Raw genomic sequence first — 22,651 nt, 5'->3', positions numbered from 1 at the left:
AGCTTCCATGTCTTTGTACTCCATATCCAAATACTTGTGTTTGATTTCATAAGGAGACGGCGGTTCTATACCCATACCTACCATCCATATATAATTAAAACATATAAGAACATTTGTGTCAATCATACTATATAAATAGTAATGATATTGTTCAAATAAATACAACTTTTAAAATTATAGTAATTACCTGCTTGTTGTGCACCAACAATCATGTTCTTGAAGTGGTGAGAGTCTGCTTTACTTGGCGGAACACTCTCATATATGAAGAACTTACTGATCAAACGTCCCATGGTTTCCTTGATGGCACCACCTTTGAAAAGATTTTTCACAGTTTTCTGTCTTGCTGCTGAAGATTTGTACAATGAGGGTGCATCAGGCAGTGATGCATCTGAATATCGAACACTTTGCGATTTTCGCATTTGCCTTGTTGTTGGATTGGTTGGATGTGAAGACTCGCCTATTATAATTATTAAAATTAAACATATATGTTAATTTAATATTATTGATAAAGTTGATAAGAAACAGTAATAATTCAAATTAATATTATACCTGTTTTTCTTTTGCCTTTTATAAAATGTTCTTGTTGTTGTCGATTCCATTCAGCAGCTTTTGATGCTCGAACCGCCTCTCTATAAGCATGTCGCTCATCAGGGTGCATGTCAGCCGGATACATATACACATCATCATCTCCATCATCATCATCATCACCACCACCACCACCACCACCACCACCATCACCACCACCATCACCACCAAGGTTCTCCTCATCGTCCTCATCAATTAAATGCCTATGTCTTCTTCCCATTGTGTCTCGCAGTTCTGCTCGAATCTCTTCTATATCAACAGCTTTCTTCGCTTTTGTCTTATTTCTTTGCTCTATAAGTCGTCTTATTTCTTGTTTCACTTCTGGAGGCACGTTAGGACACTTTTTTGTATTTGAATTAGGGTCTGTATGTGATAGGTGAAATTTAAAACGAGTAATCCCACCACTCTTTATTGCCAACCCACAGTAATTGCATATTGTTCCATTTTTGTTCCCTTCCATAGGTGTACAATATTTCCAACAAGGATCTCGACCCATGGTATCGCTTTCACTAGCCATTTTCTAAAATTGAATTATGAAACTAATATCAAATTTAAAATTATTAAAGATAAAACATGTAAGAAATTTAATATGCATGAAATTGATAAGAACTAATAAAAATTGAAATTAAAATTGAATTATGCATATATGAAATAGATAAACATTACAATAAAATTTTGATAAGAATTAAATAAATTAAATTTGCATATTCATGAAATTGATAAGAATCACTACTAATAAAAATTAAAATTAAAAATGAATTATGCATATATGAAATAGATAAACATTACAATAAAATTTTGATAAGAATTAAATTAAATTAAAATAAATTAAATTTGCATATTCATGAAATTGATAAGAATCATTACTAATAAAAATTAAAATTGAATTATGCATATATGAAATAGATAAACATTACAATTACATTTCCATATGAATTAGAAAATATCAATTAAACTATATATAACAAATAAAATTGAATTATGCATAATAAAATAAATTTTATGAAAGGTAAGACATACCTTAATTAGCCTTGACTTGGAGTTAATCCCCTTCACCACCAAATTTTCAAAATAAAAAAATTTTGCTAGATCATATAAGAATTTTGATGTATGAAATGAAATGGAATGTGGGTATTTATAGGAATTTTTTTGGTCAAACTAGCCGTTGGATGGCCAAACTAGCCGTTATAAATTAATTTTAACCGTTGGATCAAAATTTGGTTCAAATTTCACCATTAGATCTTCATATAACCGTTGGAAACACTCCATAGCCCTTGGATAAAGTCAAGATTGATTTTCCACCATTGGATCACAAATCTGACCGTTGGAGGCCTTTACATACACGGGTGAAATCTGGGCCATCAGATCCTCAAAAATTCAAAATTGGCCGTCAGATCAAAAACAGGGAATCTTCAAAAAATCGTCGATATTTTCAAAAAATCGCCGATTTATCGCGATTTTATCGGCAAAAAATCGGCGATAAATCGTCGATTTTACCGATTAATCGCCGATTTTTTCCTGTCCTCTGCCGTCTTCGCCGCGCGTGGCTCCACTCGCCGATGTTTCGCCGATTTTTCGGTCCTCCACCGATATTTCGCCGATATATCGGCGATTTTGCCGATTTTTGGTCGATTTTTCCGTCGATCGATAATCGGTGCCGATTATCGTTTCGATGCCGCCCGATAACCGATATTTCTCCGAAATATCGACGACATTTTCCGATTTTTCAATCCATGAGTAAAATATATTAAGCACAACAGTTGACAATCAATAGGGATCAAACATAGGGTCCCCCACCAAAGCCCAATTTATTATTCACGAACTAGTCTCACAAATTCCGTGTTTTAGAATTATGAAGAAATTATTATTGCTTATGTAAACTCAAGAAGATCAGAAGATTGTTTAGGAACTAAAGCGAGATTAAAACTATTCGAGTGAAAACTGGATTCTTGGAGTTTATTTGAAAATTGTAGTATTTGGAATTAAATTTAAAAGATTAGAGCTCCAGTAATTAAATTGAAATTTCTTAAAGAAAATGAGAAGCGAACTTTAGGAAATTGATCTGCGAGAACATGGGTTTTGAAAGTTGAATTTGTAATAATAATAATAATAAGGAATGAACTTTAGGAAATTGAACTGCGAGAATATAGATTTTTAATAATAATAATAATAATAATAATAATAATAATGATAACAAAATTTTGAATGTTGAATTAATAGCAATAATAATAACAATATTTTAAAAGTTGAATTAATAATAATAATAATAATAATAATATTTTAAAAGTTGAATTAACAAAAAATAAGAATAATAAGATTTTGAAATACTAATAATAATAATAATAATAATAATAATAATAATAATAAGGTTTTGAAAGTTGCACTAATAGCAATAATAAGAATAATATTTTAAAAGTTGAATTAATAATAACAATAATAATAAGATTTTGAAATAATAATAATAATAATAATAATAATAATAATAATAATAATAAGGTTTTGGAAGTTGCATTAATAGCAATAATAAGAATAATATTTTAAAAGTTGAGTTAATAATAATGATAATAATAATATTTTAAAAGTTGAATTAATAATAATAATAATAATATTTCAAAAGTTGAATTAATAATAATAATGATAATAATTTTTAAAAGTTGAATTAATAATAATAATAATAATAATAATATTTTAAAAGTTGAATTAATAATAATAATAATAAGATTTAAAATAATAATAACAATAGTGATAATAAGGTTTTGAAAGGGCTTTGGGTTCCATCTCTCTCATAAGCCCAATCCATAAGCCCAAGCCCACGTCCATTCAATTAAAAATACCTTGGGCTCCATCTCCATCAAGCCCATGTCCATTCATTAAAAGAAGCCTTGGGCTCCATCTCCATCAAGCCCATGTCCATTCATTAAAAGAAGCCTTGAGCTCCATCTCCATCAAGCCCATGTCCATTCATAAAAAAAACTAAAAGCTAAGTCCACAAGCCTTCAGCTCCATCACAAGCCCAGACCATCAGCATGGTCCCTTAAGCCTCAGCACATGCATAATAAACAACCCAGAGACCATTCTCTTGCACTCCAATGAGACCCGATAAAACATCTCCACGAAAACTCATTCTACACTACAGCCTATGGTAGCCCAAAAAGAGACGTTCAACACACAAAAACCCAAGTTTGGAGAGAAAAATAGGTTGGCGAGCATGGAAGATGGCATGGGTACGAAGGCTAAGGTGGCCATGCATGGGGGAATATGCACCGAATAGTGAAAAGAAAGGGGTTTGGTAACGTTTTTAAGAAGAAATGACGGTATGCATGGAACGCGGTGTAGTGAGAGAAAGCATAATGAATGAAAGATGAAATGGGTTTATGGGTATGAAGAGGCATGCGGGGTAGAGAGAGAAAGAGAGTATACGAAGAAGGGTATAAGGGTAGAGAGAGATAGAACGTGTCGTGGGTGGCCAAGTATATGGCATCCTATTTGCATGGGAATGATGGAAACGGTGAAGATGAAAGATTCACATGTATGGTGAAAGTGACGACTGCATTGTTATATTTATATAAATATATATATTGTTGGTTAAAAATAAAGTGTAAGAAGAGTTACACTTTTGAAAAATAACTTTTGAAAATAAAGTGTAAGAAGGGTTACACTTTTAATGTGTGAATTAAACACATGATTAAGTTTTGGAATGTTACAAAACTTAAGAGGTATTTACACATATGATTAAGTTTTGAAATGTTACAAAACTTGAAAGGTTAAGGAAGACAATGAGTCTTCTCATCTTTGTAACTTTATAAAACTTAAGAGGTTAAGTGTAAGAGAGTTACACATTTGAGATTAAATTATGTTTAATGTGTGAATTAAACATATGATTTAATTTCTTTTTTGAATGTTACAAAGATGAAGAGATTGAGGAAGACAATGAGTTTTTTCTCATCCTTGTAACCATTTTCAACCCTAAGAGTGCTATATATGACTTTTCTTCTTTTTGAAATCTTATGCAGAAAAGTGAAAAGGTTTGATCAATCCCAAGACTATTTCCTTTAGTTCCCTAAAGATTTCAAGAAGAGGGAGGAAATAGAGTCTTTGGACAAAGTTCCAAGAACTTGTTTGAACCTTTCTTGTGTTCTTCTTCTTCTTGTTTTTATTTTGTAACTTTGAGAGCTTTATTGTTTCAAAGTGAGTGTTTGAGAGTGTTTCTCTTCTCCATTGTATCCAAAATTTTTTCTTAACAATCAAAGACTCTATTTCAATGGAAGGAGAGACTATCAAGATTATGAACCAAGACCTTGTGAGGTTGGATCGTTTTGATGGTTCCAACTTCACTAGGTGGCAAGACAAGGTGAGATTCCTTCTCACAACACTCAAGATTTTCTACATCCTTGATCCTACATTGGCACCGTTACCGGAACCAAAGGAAAATGACACACCTCAAGTGGTGGCGGCAAGGAAGAAGAGGGAGGAGGATGAGCTCATATGTAGGGGTCATATTTTGAACGCCTTATCCGATAGGCTATATGATCTCTACACCAACACTAATTCCGCGAGGGAGATTTGGGAGGTTCTTGAAAACAAGTACAAAGCCGAGGAAGAAGGTACCAAAAAGTTTCTTATTTCTCAATACATAGATTTCAAATTTTTTGATGAAAAGCCTCTCTTACCATAAATTCATGAGTTGCAAGTAATTGTGAATAAGTTGAAAGTTCTCAAAATTGAACTTCCGAAGGCCTTCTAAGTTGGTGCTATTGTGGCTAAATTACCATCAAGTTGGAAAGGTTACCGGAAGAGGATTTTCCACAAGAGTGAAGATTACTCATTGGAAGAGATTCAAAAACATCTTCGCATTGAGGAAGAATCGAGATCAAGAGACAAGATGGTGGAAGAGTCCAATGGTGGGACTAATAAAGCCAATGCGGTTTCAAAGGCCAATCATCCTAGAGGTAAAAATAACAACGACAAAAAGAATTCCAGAAATTATATGAGCCCCAAGAAAAATCAAGAACAATTTAAGGGCAAGAAAGATCCTTGTTTTGTGTGTGGAAAACCCGGGCATTATGCTAGGGAGTGTAGGTACCGAAAGGACCAAAAAGGGGCTGTGGTGAATGCAATTGATGAGGAGATCATTGCAACACTAAGCGATATGTGCGTTGTCCAAGGAAATGTGTAAGGATGGTGGTATGATACTTGTGCCACAGTTCATGTTACCTATGAAAAAACTCTTTTCAAGACCTTTGAAGATGCAAAGGGAGATCAAGAGATTCAAATGGGCAATGAAGGAAGATCCAAGGTGCTTGGCAAGGGCACTATTGAAGTTGTTTTTACCTCTGGTAAAAAGGTTACCCTTATAAATGTATTGTATGTCCCCGATATGAATAAAAATTTGGTAAGTGGGGATTTGCTTGGCAAACCGGGTATCAAAGCGGTGTTTGAATTCGGTAAGCTAATTTTATCCAAATCGGGGAACTTTGTGGGAAAAGGGTATTCTTGTGATGAGATGATCAAACTTTGTACCAATGACAATATCAATAAAATGGCTTCTACTTCCGCTTATATGTGTGATTCAAATTCTTTATTTTTGTGGCATAATAGGCTTGCACATGTTGGTTTAAGCACTATTAAAAGGATTGTGAAATGTGGTTTGATTGCTTGTGATACCAAGAAATTTGAAAAGTGTGAAATATGTGTTAAATCAAAGATGATTAAAAAGCCTTTTCATAGTGTTGAGAGATCATCTAATTTGCTTGATTTAATACATAGTGATCTTTGTGAACTTAATGACATGTTAACAAGAGGTGGAAATAGGTATTTTCTTACATTCATAGATGATTATTCTAGATTTACCTCTGTGTTTTTATTGAAAAACAAAAGTGAAACTTTCAATGCCTTTAAAGTTTACAAAGCCGAAGTTGAAAATCAACTAGGAAAAAATATTAAGGTGCTTAGAAGTGATAGAGGTGGTGAATATTTCTCTAGTGAATTCAATTCTTTTTGTGAAGAATATGACATAATACATGAGTGCACCGCACCCTATACACCTCAACACAATGGCATAGCGGAGAGAAAGAATAGAATATTCTTGGAAATGGTGAATGCTATGTTATTGCATGCTAAATTGAATTTCAATTTGTGGGGTGAAGCTTTATTGACTGCTTGCCATATTTTGAATAGAATTCCTATGAAGAAAAATGAGATATCTCCATATGAGTTATAGAAAGGAAGGAAGCCTAATATAGGTTACTTCAAAGTGTGGGGGTGTCTTGCTTATTGCAAGAAAACGGATCCTAATAAAACAAAATTGGGTCCAAGAACCATTAAGTGTGCATTTGTAGGTTATGCCTCAAATAGCAAAGCTTATAGGCTATTAGACTTGGAGTCTAATGTGATAATTGAATCAAGAGAGGTAGAGTTCTTTGAGAATTTGTTGAGTGATAGCAATTCTCAAGTACCTACTAGTGTTGGAGAGTCTCAAGAGGAGACACTTTCAAAGATTGTTGAGCAACCCATTGTGCCTCGGAAAAGCCAAAGAGTTAGAAAAGAGAAAGTGTTGGGATTGGATGAGATTGACTCTCAAAGAATTTCCTTTTACTTAGTAGAAGGAAATAGAGAAGATTTTATAAGAAAAATTCTTATAGTACTTCAAATAGAGGAGGATCCCAAAACATACAAAGAAGCTATGGCTTCTAGAGATGTTGCTTTTTGGAAAGAGACTATCAATGATGAAATGGATTCAATTATGTCCAACCAAACATGGGAATTGGTAGACCTTCCACCAGGATCTAAACCAATAGGGTGCAAGTGGGTATTTCGAAGGAAATATCACACTGATGGCATGATTCAAACCTTTAAGGCTAGATTAGTAGCTAAGAGGTTTAAACAAAGAGAAGGTATTGATTATTTTGATACCTATGCGCCGGTGGCTAGAACAACATCGATTAGGATATTGTTTGCTTTGGCATCAATTCATAATCTATTTGTTCATCAAATGGATTTTAAAACGGCATTCTTGAATGGGGATCTCAATGAGGAGGTCTACATGGAACAACCGGAAGGTTTTGTTCTACTGGGGAATGAAAACAATGTGTGTAAGCTTGTCAAATCATTATATGGTTTAAAACAAGCTCCCAAACAATGGCATGGAAAATTTGATCATGCTATTCTTTCGGATGGATTTAGACACAACAATGCGGACAAATGCTTATATTCTAAGACTTGTGATGACTATGTGGTTATAGTGTGTCTATATGTGGATGACATGTTAATCTTGAGTGATGACATGAAAGGAATAATAGAAACGAAAAGGTTTCTATCCTCAACCTTCAAGATGAAAGATCTTGGAGAAGTTAATACTATATTGGGTATCAAAGTGAAAAGAAATAGTGGGGGTTATGCTTTGAACCAAACCCACTATATTGAGAAATTAGTTAGCAAATTTAGTCATCTCAAGATTAAAGATGCTAATACTTTATTTGATTCAAGTATAAAACTTGAAAAGAATGATGGTAGATCGGTGACTCAACTTGAGTATGCAAGTGCAATTGGAAGTCTTATGTATGCTGCTCAGTGTACTAGGGCTGACATTTCATTTGCAGTTAGTAAACTAAGTAGGTTTATTAGCAATCCAAGCGTGGAACATTGGAAAGCTATTGATAGAGTTCTTGGCTACCTAAAGAATACCAAAGAACTAAGCCTCCAATATTCAAAGTTTCCTGCTATACTTGAAGGGTATTCAGATGCAAGCTGGATATCGAGTGTGGGAGATAATTTATCTACCACAGGCTGGGTGTTTACACTTGGTGGTGGGGCTGTCTCTTGGGGATCCAAGAAACAGACTTGTATATCACACTCAACCATGGAGGTAGAGTTTATAACTCTAGCTGCAACTAGAAAAGAAGCTGAGTGGCTTAGGGATCTCATGATGGACATCCCTTTTATTGTAAATAATGTGTCAACAGTGTCGATACATTGTGACAGTCAAGCCACTCTAGCTCGTGCGTACAATGGAGTGTACAATGGGAAGTCTATACATATAAGCATTAGACATGAGTATGTGAGACAATTGATTCAAAATGGAATCATCTCAATCTCATTTGTGAGGTCAAGTGGAAACTTGACGGATCCTTTTACTAAACCTCTTACAAGAGATTTAGTAAGGATAACATTTAGAGGGATGGGACTAAAACTCCTTAAATAAAATTCACCAATGATGGTAACCTAACTTAATACTAAGAAATGATTAGTCTTAAGTTCAATAGGTAAAAACAAGTCATTGATAAGTGGGTTGTCGTAGCATTAGAGCATGTGAGTTCCATTTGTGATGATTAATGCTGGTTGTTACCGTTGAAGGGTTAAGCTTAAAGCTTTTAATGAAATTCAGTCTATGTGTGACAAGCATCTTAAAGGTAACAAGGATGCTGGAAGAATTTCACCTATGTGAACTTAGGGGTGGTGCCGCCTCTCATGAGAGTTAGAGTTTCTTTCAAGAAAGTTCATGAATGGATTGAGCACATGACCATAAAAGTGCTAAGCAAGAAAACAATGGGCACTCGTGTGGTTAGTGGAAGTGTGTGTGTTGTTACCGGTTTTGTTACAAGGAATAACTAGTTCAATGCTACAAACAACCTGGGATTTCAACGGAGCTTTGTGACAATTACACTAAGGTAAAATTCAAATCGAAAGATATTTTATTTTATGCATTTTCATTGTTGAGGTTATAAGGGTTGATGTTTATTTTTATCCAAGTGGGGGATTGTTATATTTATATAAATATATATATTGTTGGTTAAAAATAAAGTGTAAGAAGAGTTACACTTTTGAAAAATAACTTTTGAAAATAAAGTGTAAGAAGGGTTACACTTTTAATGTGTGAATTAAACACATGATTAAGTTTTGGAATGTTACAAAACTTAAGAGGTATTTACACATATGATTAAGTTTTGAAATGTTACAAAACTTGAAAGGTTAAGGAAGACAATGAGTCTTCTCATCTTTGTAACTTTATAAAACTTAAGAGGTTAAGTGTAAGAGAGTTACACATTTGAGATTAAATTATGTTTAATGTGTGAATTAAACATATGATTTAATTTCTTTTTTGAATGTTACAAAGATGAAGAGATTGAGGAAGACAATGAGTTTTTTCTCATCCTTGTAACCATTTTCAACCCTAAGAGTGCTATATATGACTTTTCTTCTTTTTGAAATCTTATGCAGAAAAGTGAAAAGGCTTGATCAATCCCAAGACTATTTCCTTTAGTTCCCTAAAGATTTCAAGAAGATGGAGGAAATAGAGTCTTTGGACAAAGTTCCAAGAACTTGTTTAAGCCTTTCTTGTGTTCTTCTTCTTCTTGTTCTTATTTTGTAACTTTGAGAGCTTTATTGTTTCAAAGTGAGTGTTTGAGAGTGTTTCTCTTCTCCATTGTATTCATATTCTTTTCTAACATGCATGTAGTGAATGAAATGGAATGGAGAAAAATGGGCACAAACAGAGGATATTCACGAACACCAAAGGCTTCAAACCCCTCAAATATTAAACCAATAAACATCAAAACAATGCAACCTAATAAACAGAGTAGGAATCACCAAGAATGAGATATAACAAATATGAAGAACGAAAGTACACAGGAAAACCATAATAACCATACCTGAAGATGATCTTCTCCAGCTAGGTCGGCGAGAGAAAAAATCCACCAGCCCCCTTTTCCTCTCTGCTGTCTCTACCTTTCTTTTCTCTTTGTTTTTCTTTTAGCTTCTCCTCCAAGCCATGTCTGTATCCCGTCCCATCTGCCGCCCAAAAGCTCCCCCATCAGTCCTCTTTTACTGCCCCAAAAACAGCTCTCCCCATCATGTCGAGTGGCTCGGGAAAAAAAGGTAGGAAAATAAATAAATAAAAAGAAAACTCCCTGCCTCCGGGGGTCTACACATTTTTATTAAATTAATTTTTTAAAAATAAACTTATTTTATTTTTAATAAAAAAAACAATTTTTTTCAAGTCAATTTTTTTTTTTTTTTTTACTTGGATAAGATGTAACAAAATGAAAATTTTTTTTAAAAAGATAATGGTCAATTCTTTACTATTTTCAATCTTAAAATATTAAAATACATTTTATTTTAACAAAATTATATTTGCATTCATCAAATTTATCTTATCTTTTCATTCAATTGAATAATGAATTTTTTTTAGGATAAAAATGTCCCTTGATTAATAACCAAATTATCCTTGATGAGAAATACACATATATTTTTCCTCATTTTCTAACACACTAAACGTGGCCGATAAAATAGCTTTGTTGCCTATTTAGGAATCATAAATTTTTTGTACATAACATTCATGTATTTATGATTCATATAATGATATATTGATACTCCTAAAAGGTGGTCTATTGACTCGTAGTTCTTGTTTGATATCGGATAAAACAAACTTTGGTTTTGATTTCGCATGTGATGGACATATATTTGTAGGTCCAAACACAGTCAAGCTAGTTTGGGAAGAAAAAAGCCAAAAGAAAAAAAAATGAAAAAGATGAGTGTAAAAGAAAAGGATGGAAAGAGTGTTTTAAACCATGTTTTAAAAGTAGAATTGCAAACAAAAATGAAATATATTGTTATTAAAAAATTTGTAATGTTTTAAATAATTTAAGTAAAATAATATAATATTTTTTAAAAATAAAATTAGAATATATAATTTTTATCATATATATGTGTGGACCTCGCATTTTCGGCTCAATGCGTTTCCCACTCAATGGCGAGCTCGATTTATTTTTTTGAAAAATTGGTTTTTATTGATTATTTGAAAATGACTTGGAGTCGCCACTTATTTTTGTTTTATTTTTAAAGGGTAAACAAAATAAGAAAGAAAAACCCTAAGTGTGACTCCTTATTTTGGAAAAGGCGGTCTGTAAAAAACCGGATCGGGTTCGGGGGTCAGGTTACTTATTGGGAAGGTACGGTAAAGACCGTAGCACCCCTCTAAGTCCCTAAAGTCGGGTCTCTACTAATGAGGTGAAGCTGACATGACAATCAATGAGAAAATCAATGAATACTCGAATCAATTATGCACATATGAGAAACAGAATTGGTATAGAGAGTGCGTAACTGGGCCACGAGCCGTAACGTGTTATCAGAAACAGGGTTAGTGAACAAACACAGAAGGATAATGTGTATATCAAGGAATAGAGTAAATCAAACACATATAGCTAAGGAATCAATCAATCAGTCAATCAGTCATGAAATCTCATATGTAGGGCCCCCACCAAAGCCCAATTCATTTTTGCATGGATTAATTCCATAAATTCCATTATTCGGGATTACGGAAATTAATTCATGCTTATTTGAAAACATTTTTAAAAACAGAGGAGATGTGAGTATTACTCACCAGAAAAAGAAAATGACGGTAAAGTTTTATTAAAAATGAGATTTTTGGGAACCTAAAAATTCTAAGGATGAGAGATAGGAGTGTTGAAATTATTTGAAAATCGAAATTTGAAAAGTTATTTACAAAATAGACTTTGAAAAATTATTTGAGGAATAAGAGTGGGAAATCATTTATAGGAATAAAATAAGGATGGAAAGAATAGGAGGATGGCACGTGACATAAAGGTGTTCATGCATAATGATGTCTTGCACGTGGGCCCGAGGGGCAACTAGTGTAGCTTGTGGGATTGATGATATCAGCTGACATATTCTCTGACTTTCCCCTCCTGGCGACCACCATATAAACCATGCATGCCTTCAAGCAATCTGATATTTGCTTCACAAGCATAATAGATGCAGCACACACCATCGTCACCATATTTTTCATCACCACAGGCTATGCTCTCCACTTCCCATGACTTGATTTGGCTGATAAGGAGAGACTCGAGAATTGTTTTAACTGGGCAAGTTTAACGAGACACGTGTCTCCTAGTCATTGGTGAGACTTTTGTAAAATACGGCATACTCTTCTTTAATAATCTCCCCAGATTTCCTCATCCAGATGGTCATTTGCTTGTCGACCAAGGACCACTCACATGAAGCTTCCTTGATTTTCTTCTTCAAAAATTTCCTTCTCAGTGGTCTTTCCAATCCTGTGACTTCCAGATATACTCTTCATCATCATTGTGCTTGGTAGTGACGATCATCTTCTCGAACACCAAGTAAGCCAAGTAGAATCCTATACCAAACTGTCTAATCACGTTCTCGTCAATGCCAGCAACTGAAACTTCCACAAACTCCTCATGCAGGCTGAGGATGCTCCTTTTCTTCCCTCTGTTTTCTTTTAATTTCTCTCTGGTTTTCTATGTGTTCTGCCCTCCTCCTTCTCCAGCTCCAGCTAGCCTCCCCCTTTCTTATTCAATTTCTAACCCAAGTGACTGCTATGCTGTCCCACTTGTATCTTCTCAATAGCATTGCCATGGCGTGAGGGGCAGTGACCAGCATTTGGCACTCTGTAAATCACCAAGTTGTCTTTCTGGACCACCTGCATGTTATCTACTTCGTCATGCACTGGATTTTCTGCCGCGTAACGCTAGACCACCTCCCGTTCCACCATGACTTCGACATCACTAGCGTCATGCTCATCATCAGACCTACGTTTGGACTTCAATCTGACCTAATGATCATCAACGGCAGCAGAGGCCACTATCTGAGCTTTCATAATCCATAAGCATCATTATTTAGTTTGTTACTCAGGCGATCAAGACGCATCATGCTTGCCCTCAGTGGAATGAATTATGAAGGGTGACAAGACAATGGTTGATAGTTATGATAGGATGTAGAAGAAAAATTTGGGTATGAGGTATAGAAAGAGAAAAGGTGGCGGGATGAAGTAGAGTGAGAAATGGGTCTGGTGTACGCACGAGATTGGTGGTAGAGAATAGTATGGATTGATGAGAAAACAATGCATGATGAGTATGGTGGTGTAGAGAGGGAAAGATATGGATGGGTATGCGGGGGGTGGTGATTGCGGAGGCGTCCGACATCGTTCGAGAACAGCTTTGCTAGCTTTATTTATTTCTCAATTCCTCAATCAACCCACTTTAAAGCATCAAGAGTAATGGAGCACACATTCAGTTTGTTAAATGGAGAACTTGCAAAGGCCTGATGGCTTGTAATGACTCCCGTGCAGAGGGTTCCACTTGGTTACTCACATACTCAGGCAAAAGACTCCTGGAATCCCAAAAACTACTGATACCCGCCTCCTCTTCTTATCATCATCATTCTCCATCATCCAATCTCCCCAGATTTCCAGTCTTAAAGCTCGGAAGTCTCTTTCAAAGGAAAACAGAGGAGCAAGGGAACAGAAATAGGAACAGAGGAAGGAACCTTTTGACGAATATGCTAACCTCATTTCATTCTTTGATCCATGAGTTTAGCAATCAGTGGGTTAAAAAGGAAGAGGTTTGCTTGGGTAAAACACAAGAATGCAACCAGCTTTTCAAATATTAAGCCAACAATCATCGAAACAAAGCAACCCATCAAGCAAAGTTGAAATCACAAGGAATAAGATAGGAGAAATATAAAAGATGAGAATATACGGGAAAATCATAAATGGTCATACCTGAAAGCCTCTTTCTCCTTAAACTTACTCCTCCAGAAAAGCCCGAATATCCACCTCAAAACTCTGGTTTTCTACTTTTTCTCTGTAACCCTCTTGGCTCCTCTCTCCAGCTACTCTGAAATATGCTCTGTCCCCTCAAGAATGTCTCTCTAAGCCTTCTCTCCGTAGCAGCCTAAGCTCAAGGAATACCCTCCAGAAAAATCTCCTCCTCCCTATCAAAAACTCAGTCTCAGAAAGATGAAAAACCCCCTCCAGGAAGTTCCCTGCCCAAGCTCCCAAAAAGCTCTCCAGGATTTCTCACAGTCGTCAATGGGATCCCCCCTTACCTTGCTGCAGCTGCCAGCTCGAGTATCCTCAACGGCCAGACGACACCACCTCTCTCTGCAGCTGCTAGCTTCCCTTCACTCTCACCTCCAGCTGGCTTTTCTTTCTCCCTCCAAAATATCTTCTAACGGCCAGGAAAGAGAGAGCCCCTGCAGCTTAACGGTTTTCAGCTTTTCTGCTGAATATATCTCCACGTGTCAAGCTTCCATTGGCCATCAAAACCACTAACTTGATTCTTTACTAGTCAATCTGGAAGTGACACGTGGTTCCTTCAAAGCCTTCCACCTGCAAAGAAAACTTACAGCAAATGTGATAAAACATGAGCCCCTAAATGGGGTCTACAATAGGTAAAATTAAATAATTGAACTTTCATTCATTTTCAATCCAACTGTTTTATAGTTAGTACAATCAAAATAAAAGTAATTTCTCCAATTTCAAAAATTCAATTTTGATTTTTTTTATATATTAACGATTAAAAGTTTATATTTTATATTTATGATGAATATTAGTTTTTTTTTCTATTATTTTTATTTGTATTTAAAGTTTTATCTCAAAATTTACTTAGGTTGGCTTTTGGGAAAGTTGTTTTTTTTTTTTTAAAAAATTAATTTTAATTTGGTAAGTAAAAAAAAAATTATTGAAAAAAGAAAGTAAATGAGTTTCTAAAACTTTAAATTTTAGTATATAAATTTGTGTGGATCACAAAATATTTTATATTTAATTAAAAGCAAATTCTACAATTTCCCAAAAGGGAACAATCAATTCATTTTCACATTCATTCAATTAATTCATGGTTATAAAACAATCTTTATTCAAAAAATTTTACTTTTATTTTATTTTCCCATATTAAACTATTATTCTCGTCTATATAAATATGGAAAAATAATTTTTTTCTATTTAATTTAATTTTTCTATATCCTCTCTTCTTACTATTCTCATTGATATAAATATGGAAGAATAATTTATTTTATTTAATTTAATTTCTCAGTATTATCCTCCATATAAATATGGAAAAATAAGAATTCATTGTTTGATTTAATTTTTTTAATTAATTAATAATAATAATTGTATATATATGTGTGTGTGAATATTTTATTTTTATAAAATAATTTTTTTTTCTTTGGTGACATTTTTAGTTTATAAAATAAAAAGTTTTTTTTATTCAATAAAATTTTAGCCTAACACTATGAGAAGCCCATTTTAGCCCATTTTAGTCTTTTCACATTCAAAATTGAAAAATTACTCATCCCAATTTTCACCTTTTGTTTTATTCATTCTAATTTTGACTTTGTTAAGTACTAAAGGTCTTACAACTTATTTTATATTCATCTTGGATCTCACATCCTTTGTCGTCTTCCACACCCAAACCCTAGTTTTGGATTAGGGTTTTGGGGGGATTTGGGTATGGAAGAAGATGAAGGCATATAAATAAATTGTCATGACCATTATATATTTGAGAGAAAGGAAGACTAGAAGAAAATGGAAGTGTGGGTTAAGGAAAGAGGGAGAGTACAAATACAACTCTCCCATTTGCCCATCCTCATACGAAGAATAGTCATTTTCCTTATACTAAAAGATAGGCTAATGTAACAATGAAGTCTCTGTCACATAGAAAGTCTCCAAAAGCAGCCAGAAATAGCTATGTCACCAGTCTCTCTCTGCCTTCCCCAGATGTCCAAAATTTCTGTTGATCCACATAAAATCCGCAGCCCTCTGCAGAAGATTCTTCACTGATTTACTCTCTGAAAACCCTCTTCAATGGAATAGGAATCAGCATCATCTTCTTCTTCTCCTTCCCCAATCCAATCAGAAGCCATGGCTGCTGCAGAAGCAAAACCGGAGTCCATGGCTTTTTCTTCCCCAACCCCAGACACGGCTCAAGAACTCCCCACCTCCACAGCCACACCCACCACCAAGGCCTCAAAGAAACTGAGCCTTATCCCACTGATCTTCCTCATCTACTTTGAGGTTGCTGGTGGCCCCTTTGGAGAAGAGCCTGCAGTGAAGGCAGCGGGGCCTTTGCTGGCAATTTTGGGCTTCCTGATCTTCCCTTTCATATGGAGCATCCCAGAGGCTCTCATCACTGCTGAGCTCTCCACTGCCTTTCCTGGTAACGGGGGTTTTGTGATATGGGCAGATCAAGCATTTGGCCCCTTTTGGGGGTCTCTCATGGGGACATTGAAATTCTTCAGTGGGGTCGTCAATGTGGCTGCTTTCCCTGTCTTGTGTATGGACTACCTGGAGCAGCTTTTCACAGTTTTCTCCTCTGGTCTGCCCAGAAGGCTTGCTCTGTTGGGTTTCACTCTGACATTTTCTTTTCTGAATTATATGGGTTTGGTCATTGTGGGGTATACTGCAGTTGTTTTGGGTGTGATTTCTCTCTTCCCTTTTATACTCATGTCTTTTATTGCAATCCCCAAGATTCATCCCCACAGATGGGTGAGTTTAGGGCAGAAGGGTGTGAAGAAAGATTGGAATCTCTACTTCAATACCCTCTTCTGGAACTTGAACTTTTGGGACAGTGTGAGCACACTAGCAGGGGAAGTAGAAAAACCCCAGAAAACCTTTCCTCTGGCGCTGTTTTGTGCTGTGATTTTCACTTGTGTTGCTTACTTGATTCCTCTTTTTGCCATCACTGGCGCTGTGTCCGTGGACCAGAGTGAGTGGGAGTCGGGATTCTTTGCCAATGCTGCTGCCATAGTCTCTGGAAAATGGCTGAAAGTCTGGATTGAAATAGGTGCAGTTCTGTCCTCAATTGGCCTTTTTGAAGCTCAGCTGAGCAGCTGTGTGTACCAGCTTGTGGGCATGGCAGATTTAGGATTATTGCCCCGATTCTTTGCCATCCGATCAAAATGGTTCGACACTCCATGGGTGGGCATACTGCTGTCCACTGCGATCACCATTGGAGTTTCCTATATGGACTTCTCTAACATAGTATCTTCTGCAAACTTCTTATACAGCTTGGGGATGTTGCTGGAGTTTGCCTCCTACCTCTGGCTGAGGAGGAAGCAGCCCACCCTGAAGAGGCCATACCGGGTTCCAATGAGGCTGCCTGGATTGATCATAATGTGCCTGATTCCATCTGGGTTTCTGATTGTCATAATGGCCATTGCCACCAAGATTGTGTACTTGATCAGTGGTCTGGTGACAGTGTTTGGAATTGGATGGTACTATCTGATGAAGTTCTGCAAGAAAAAGAAATGGTTCAAGTTCAGCCATGAAGTTCAACAATATGAACATGAAGTTCAACAATATGAACAAGAATGACAGCCAATGCTATCTTATATTGGAATCAAAGGCTGATACCAGCAAAATTGAATTGAATACAGAGAGCATTCGGGTGGATTTACCTACAAAGCGTAGGTTCAATTTGATGCCTATGGTCATTTTCTTTTGTGTTCATTTAGAGTTTTTTTTAGTAATTCTATAAATGACTTTTAATATTTTTAATAGTTAAAAATTTTCATCATTCAAGTGTTAGAAATACTATAAACGTATTCTAGAATCACTCCTAAAAGCACTCTTAATCTGCGTGTAAATTCAATAACAAAGTCCGAAGGTCATCTACTTTCTTCGTATCAATTTGGAATAAGAGAGTTATGAAATTTGTATGTTGTATCCCTTTTCTATCTTGTGGTCAACCATTGAATTTATTATTTTCCATTAAAAGCAATGCCAATAATGTTATATATATAAACTTACTTTGACCACTTTATTTTAAATGATTTGGAATCTTCATAATTGATTATTTTATAAATCTTTGTCTTGGATGAAATTGTCAGATCTTAAAGGAGATCTTACATAATTTCATAGGTGCAGATTATTTCTTGATTTCATCTTATCATAAATAATTTGATTATTTTTAGATAATAGTAAATAGAAATTATGCTTTGAAGAGTATTATCAAAATTGGACCAAGGGAACCAATACACCAAAATTAGTGGAAATAAAAATCTTTTTCTTCTTCGTTAGGTATGGTTCAACATTACAAATGCCTTGTTTTGTTTCTCCTTGTGCACCTCTTGTGGGCCCACGAACCTAAATTGGAAGCTATTTTTCTATCTAATTAAAACGACTTACAACCACAAAATTCCAAATTGGCTTGTCAATATGTTTTTAAATTAATTGAGAAAAATAATCAAAAAAGACATTTTCTAAAAATATCATATCTTTTGTTTTTAAGAATTGAAAAAAAAAATATGTTTTTAATTATCAAATGTATTTTTTTTATTTTTTAAAATAAAAAATTATTCTTAAAAACAAACAAACTCTAAATTTTTAAAATAAAAAATTTATACCTCTATTTAAAAATAATTAAATTTTTATATATTGAATGCACAATTTTTCACCATTCAAATACAATTTTTTTTTAATTATTATTATTATTATTATTATTATTTAATGGATGATTCATGAAATTTGAATAATTTTATAGCTTTTTTTATTTAAAAAATTAAGCACGTGAGAACAATCGTTTTCCTAAATTAAATATACCAAGTATACCACTTTTTTTGGGAACTGTGTGGGGGTTCTCAGACATTGTCCTCTAGCCCCAATTGGTCAACAGTGGGCCCAAAACCCTAGCTTTATTTCTACAAAAGGACCCACTCATGGATCTTGTAAATCAAGTCCAACTACCGATCAACCTTTGAACCAAAAAATCTAGAGCAAAAACCCAACATGGGAATCTCACATTCTACCCCAAAATCTCCACCTTATCTTCTCGAAGAACCACTACCAACCGCCAGCACCACCGCCACCGCCACCAAAGACCCAAAGAAGCTAGCTCTAATCCCATTAATTTTTCTGATCTACTTTGAAGTAGCTGGAGGCCCATATGGAGAAGAGCAAGCAGTTGGTGCAGCAGGACCCCTCTTGGCCATCCTTGGCTTCCTCATCTTCCCCTTCATATGGAGCATCCCGGAAGCTCTCGTCACTGCTGAGCTCGCCACCACTTTCCCCGGCAACGGCGGCTTTGTCATATGGGCTCACCAAGCCTTTGGCCCCTTCTGGGGCTCCCTCATGGGCTCATGGAAGTTCCTCTGTGGTGTCATCAACATTGCTTCCTACCCAGTTCTCTGTGTGGACTACCTCAAACTCCTCTTCCCCATCTTCTCTTCCGGCCTTCCTAGGTATTTAGCAGTGTTGTTTTCAACTCTGCTGCTCTCCTTTCTGAACTACACAGGTTTGAGCATAGTGGGTTATACTGCAGTTTCTCTAGGGATTATTTCACTGTCTCCATTTCTGGTTCTTACTTTGATATCTATACCTAAAATTGAGCCAATCAGGTGGCTGAGTTTGGGTGAGAAAGGTGTAAAGAAAGATTGGACATTGTTCTTCAATACCCTCTTCTGGAACTTGAATTTTTGGGACAGTGCAAGTACTTTAGCTGGTGAAGTTGATCAGCCACAAAAGACCTTTCCCAAGGCACTGTTTTCTGCTGGTATGCTTGTTTGTTTGGCATACTTGATCCCTCTCTTGGCTGCAACTGGGGCTATTCCCTTAGACCAGGAAGACTGGGTGGACGGCTATTTTGCCAATGTGGCTCAAATCATCGCCGGAAAATGGCTGAAAGTCTGGGTGGAAGTTGGGGCTGTTTTATCAACAATTGGGCTCTTTGAGGCACAGTTGAGCAGCTGTGCTTACCAGCTTCTGGGCATGGCGGATTTAGGATTTGTGCCTCGGTTTTTCGGGGTTAGATCGACATGGTTCAACACACCCTGGGTGGGAATTCTGATATCAACTGTATTCGGACTTGCAGTATCTTTTATGGATTTCAGTGATATAATCTCTTCAGCCAATTTTCTGTACAGTTTAGGGATGTTACTTGAATTCGCCTCATTCCTTTGGTTGAGGAGGAGGTGGCCGGCGGTGAACAGGCCATACAAGGTGCCAATGGGGCTGCCTGGATTGGTGATCATGTGCTTGGTTCCTTCTGGGTTTTTGGTCTTTGTGATGGCAATTGCTACCAAAACTGTCTGTATGGTTAGTGGTCTGCTCACGCTTGTTGGGATTTTTTGGTACTTTTTGATGAATTTTTGCAAGTCAAGGATGTGGCTTGGGTTCGATACTGTTAGGGAAAGAGTGGAAGATGGGGATGTAGAGTAGATTATTGATCAAAGCCATGTGGGTACTTTCGGCCCTTTTAGGGTGGATTGTCTCCAATATTTACAAAGGAAAATAAATGGTGAGTTTGTAAATTAGTCTTCTTCAGTTTGTGTAGGCAAAAGTGTACCAAAGCTCAATATTGAACTGAATGAGAGAGCTCCAATCATATTACAAATTCCATGAGCTTTTCTATAATGGCATGCACTGATCTGGATCAAATTGAGAAGAAAAGTTGCATTAAGAAGGCTGAATATGTTGTCATGTTTATAGTCCTTAAACATGCCCGAGATTGAAAACAGCCAGAACCAATATGACAACACTTAGGCCCAGTTTGAAGTCAAAATCTCTTTTTTTTTTTAAGCTCAAGAAGAGTTTATTTCACGTCTGTGTGACTAATTTTGTTTAAAAAGTTTATAGCTTAAAAAAGAACTTAATATAAAAGTCAGGAAAATATCATTTATTGTATGAGCTATAGTTTGACTTGTTTAAGAAGTTATTTCATGTTTAATGAAAGTCCTTTAAATATAACTTCCAACTTTAGATTTCAGAACAGGCCAAAAGTAAAAGGCTATCCCAAACGAGGCCGTCCTACGGGCTTGAGATCCATGGATCGTCCTAATTGAGCTTGAGCATGGTGGGTCATGGACATCATGGTACAGGGATTAGGCCATGCTGAGCAACCCATCAGCAACCCCAATCACACTGAATTATGTGATTGGGACATATAGAAAATGGGCTGTTGGCATAGAATATGTGCTAGCTGTTGCTAATGACAGCGATGGTCTTGGCAATTAGCTAGCATATAGACAACACCCAGATCCCAAAATATAGTAATATACTGTCTGAAGCTTCTGGATTGGTAAGGAAAAGTCCCAACCCTTATCTCATATGAAGCTGGAAGAGTTGAATGTTAAAGAACCCATCTGTTATTTGATGGCTAATCTTTAGATCTTAGTCTATATATGAACTCCTAATTCGGCTTTGAACACTTCCTTTTCTTGGGTCAATCCTAGTCAATAAGAATGACCGGTTTGAGTACTTGTTGGGATCTTGATTGGTTGCTACGGTTTAACTTTTGGGTTTAACGATAAAAATAAAAATAAAATTTATTATTGTTTTGATGTGATTGAATTTTATATTTAAAAATTGATAGCTAAAATGGTTTTATTAAGATAAGGATAATTATAATATTTTTAATTAAATAAAAAATTATTTCTCATATCTAGTTTTAGGTTAAAAAAACATGTGTCATAACTCTTCCTATTTGTTCAAAAGATAGATAAATTTTAACAATTATTTGATCCACACTTAACTATCCAACGTTAATTGTGGGAACCATAATTCGTAGATTAGAGGTGCTTCACAGTCCTCTTATACTAGGGAAAGGTCTTAATGTTCTAACGTCCACACCAAGATCTCAAATCGAATCGATATGGATAAAAAGTATAAAGCTTATGATAGAGAATTCAACCTAAATACTTTTAAAACTTTTGTGTAACCTTCAAACAAAGCTTATATTTCTAATAGAAAGATATTATCTTTCAATAATACCATATTAAATTATCAATTATTTTAAAAGTTCAAACTTGTAATAGAAAAATGAGATCCCAAATAATCAAAATTCATGACATGAAGAATAGACTCAAAATGATGTTTATATGTATATTGTTTCTTGACTTGAAAGTAACCTATTTTTCATCTATTTCATTTGCAATAGAAGTGAGAAAAAGAGGAAAATTGTAAGACTATGAAGTTTTGCATAGAAATTATGGGTCCATAAAAGGGTTTGATGCCAAGGTACATTCCTTATCTTTGAGTTCTAGGCATGTAAACGGTTCAGGTCAGGCCGATTAAAGCATGAGTGTAGACCCCCCATGGAGACAGTGGACTGTTTTTTTTTATATTTATATATTTTTTGACCACCCGGGAAAGGCGCGGCTTTGGTCGGCCAGATGGGACATGAGAGGGGCAGGAAGCAGGTAATGGCTTCCTCAGGAAGATAGACCTGGGGGAGAAAGAAAAAGAGAGGAGGCTAAGAGGAAGAGAGGGGAAAAAGGCAAGATGGCTGGGTGATTCCCTCGCCCACCTAGCTGG

General features: G+C 35.6%; 3 protein-coding genes across 3 annotated transcripts; all 3 read left to right on the top strand.

Annotated features, from left to right (window-relative positions):
• The first annotated feature begins 4,846 nt into the window (after positions 1-4,846).
• On the top strand, positions 4,847-5,761 carry LOC109122729 (uncharacterized). Its single transcript, XM_019220417.1, has 2 exons — positions 4,847-5,189; positions 5,370-5,761. Exons 1-2 carry the CDS (start codon positions 4,847-4,849, stop codon positions 5,759-5,761), a joined length of 735 nt encoding a protein of 244 aa, XP_019075962.1.
• Positions 5,762-15,794: 10,033 nt separating this feature from the next.
• Positions 15,795-18,067, top strand: LOC100263949 (probable polyamine transporter At3g13620). The gene has a single exon (XM_002283486.4). It carries the CDS (start codon positions 16,265-16,267, stop codon positions 17,714-17,716), a length of 1,452 nt encoding a protein of 483 aa, XP_002283522.2. The 5' UTR covers positions 15,795-16,264; the 3' UTR covers positions 17,717-18,067.
• Positions 18,068-19,071: 1,004 nt separating this feature from the next.
• LOC100258779 (probable polyamine transporter At3g13620) lies at positions 19,072-20,735 on the top strand. Its single transcript, XM_002283495.5, has one exon. It carries the CDS (start codon positions 19,130-19,132, stop codon positions 20,555-20,557), a length of 1,428 nt encoding a protein of 475 aa, XP_002283531.1. The 5' UTR covers positions 19,072-19,129; the 3' UTR covers positions 20,558-20,735.
• Positions 20,736-22,651: the final 1,916 nt, after the last annotated feature.

The sequence above is a fragment of the Vitis vinifera genome, chromosome 6, assembly GCF_030704535.1.
Source record: "Vitis vinifera cultivar Pinot Noir 40024 chromosome 6, ASM3070453v1".
Classification (NCBI taxonomy): domain Eukaryota; kingdom Viridiplantae; phylum Streptophyta; class Magnoliopsida; order Vitales; family Vitaceae; genus Vitis; species Vitis vinifera.
Note: the sequence above shows the minus strand (reverse complement) of the source record. Positions and strands in the feature narration are given on the sequence as shown.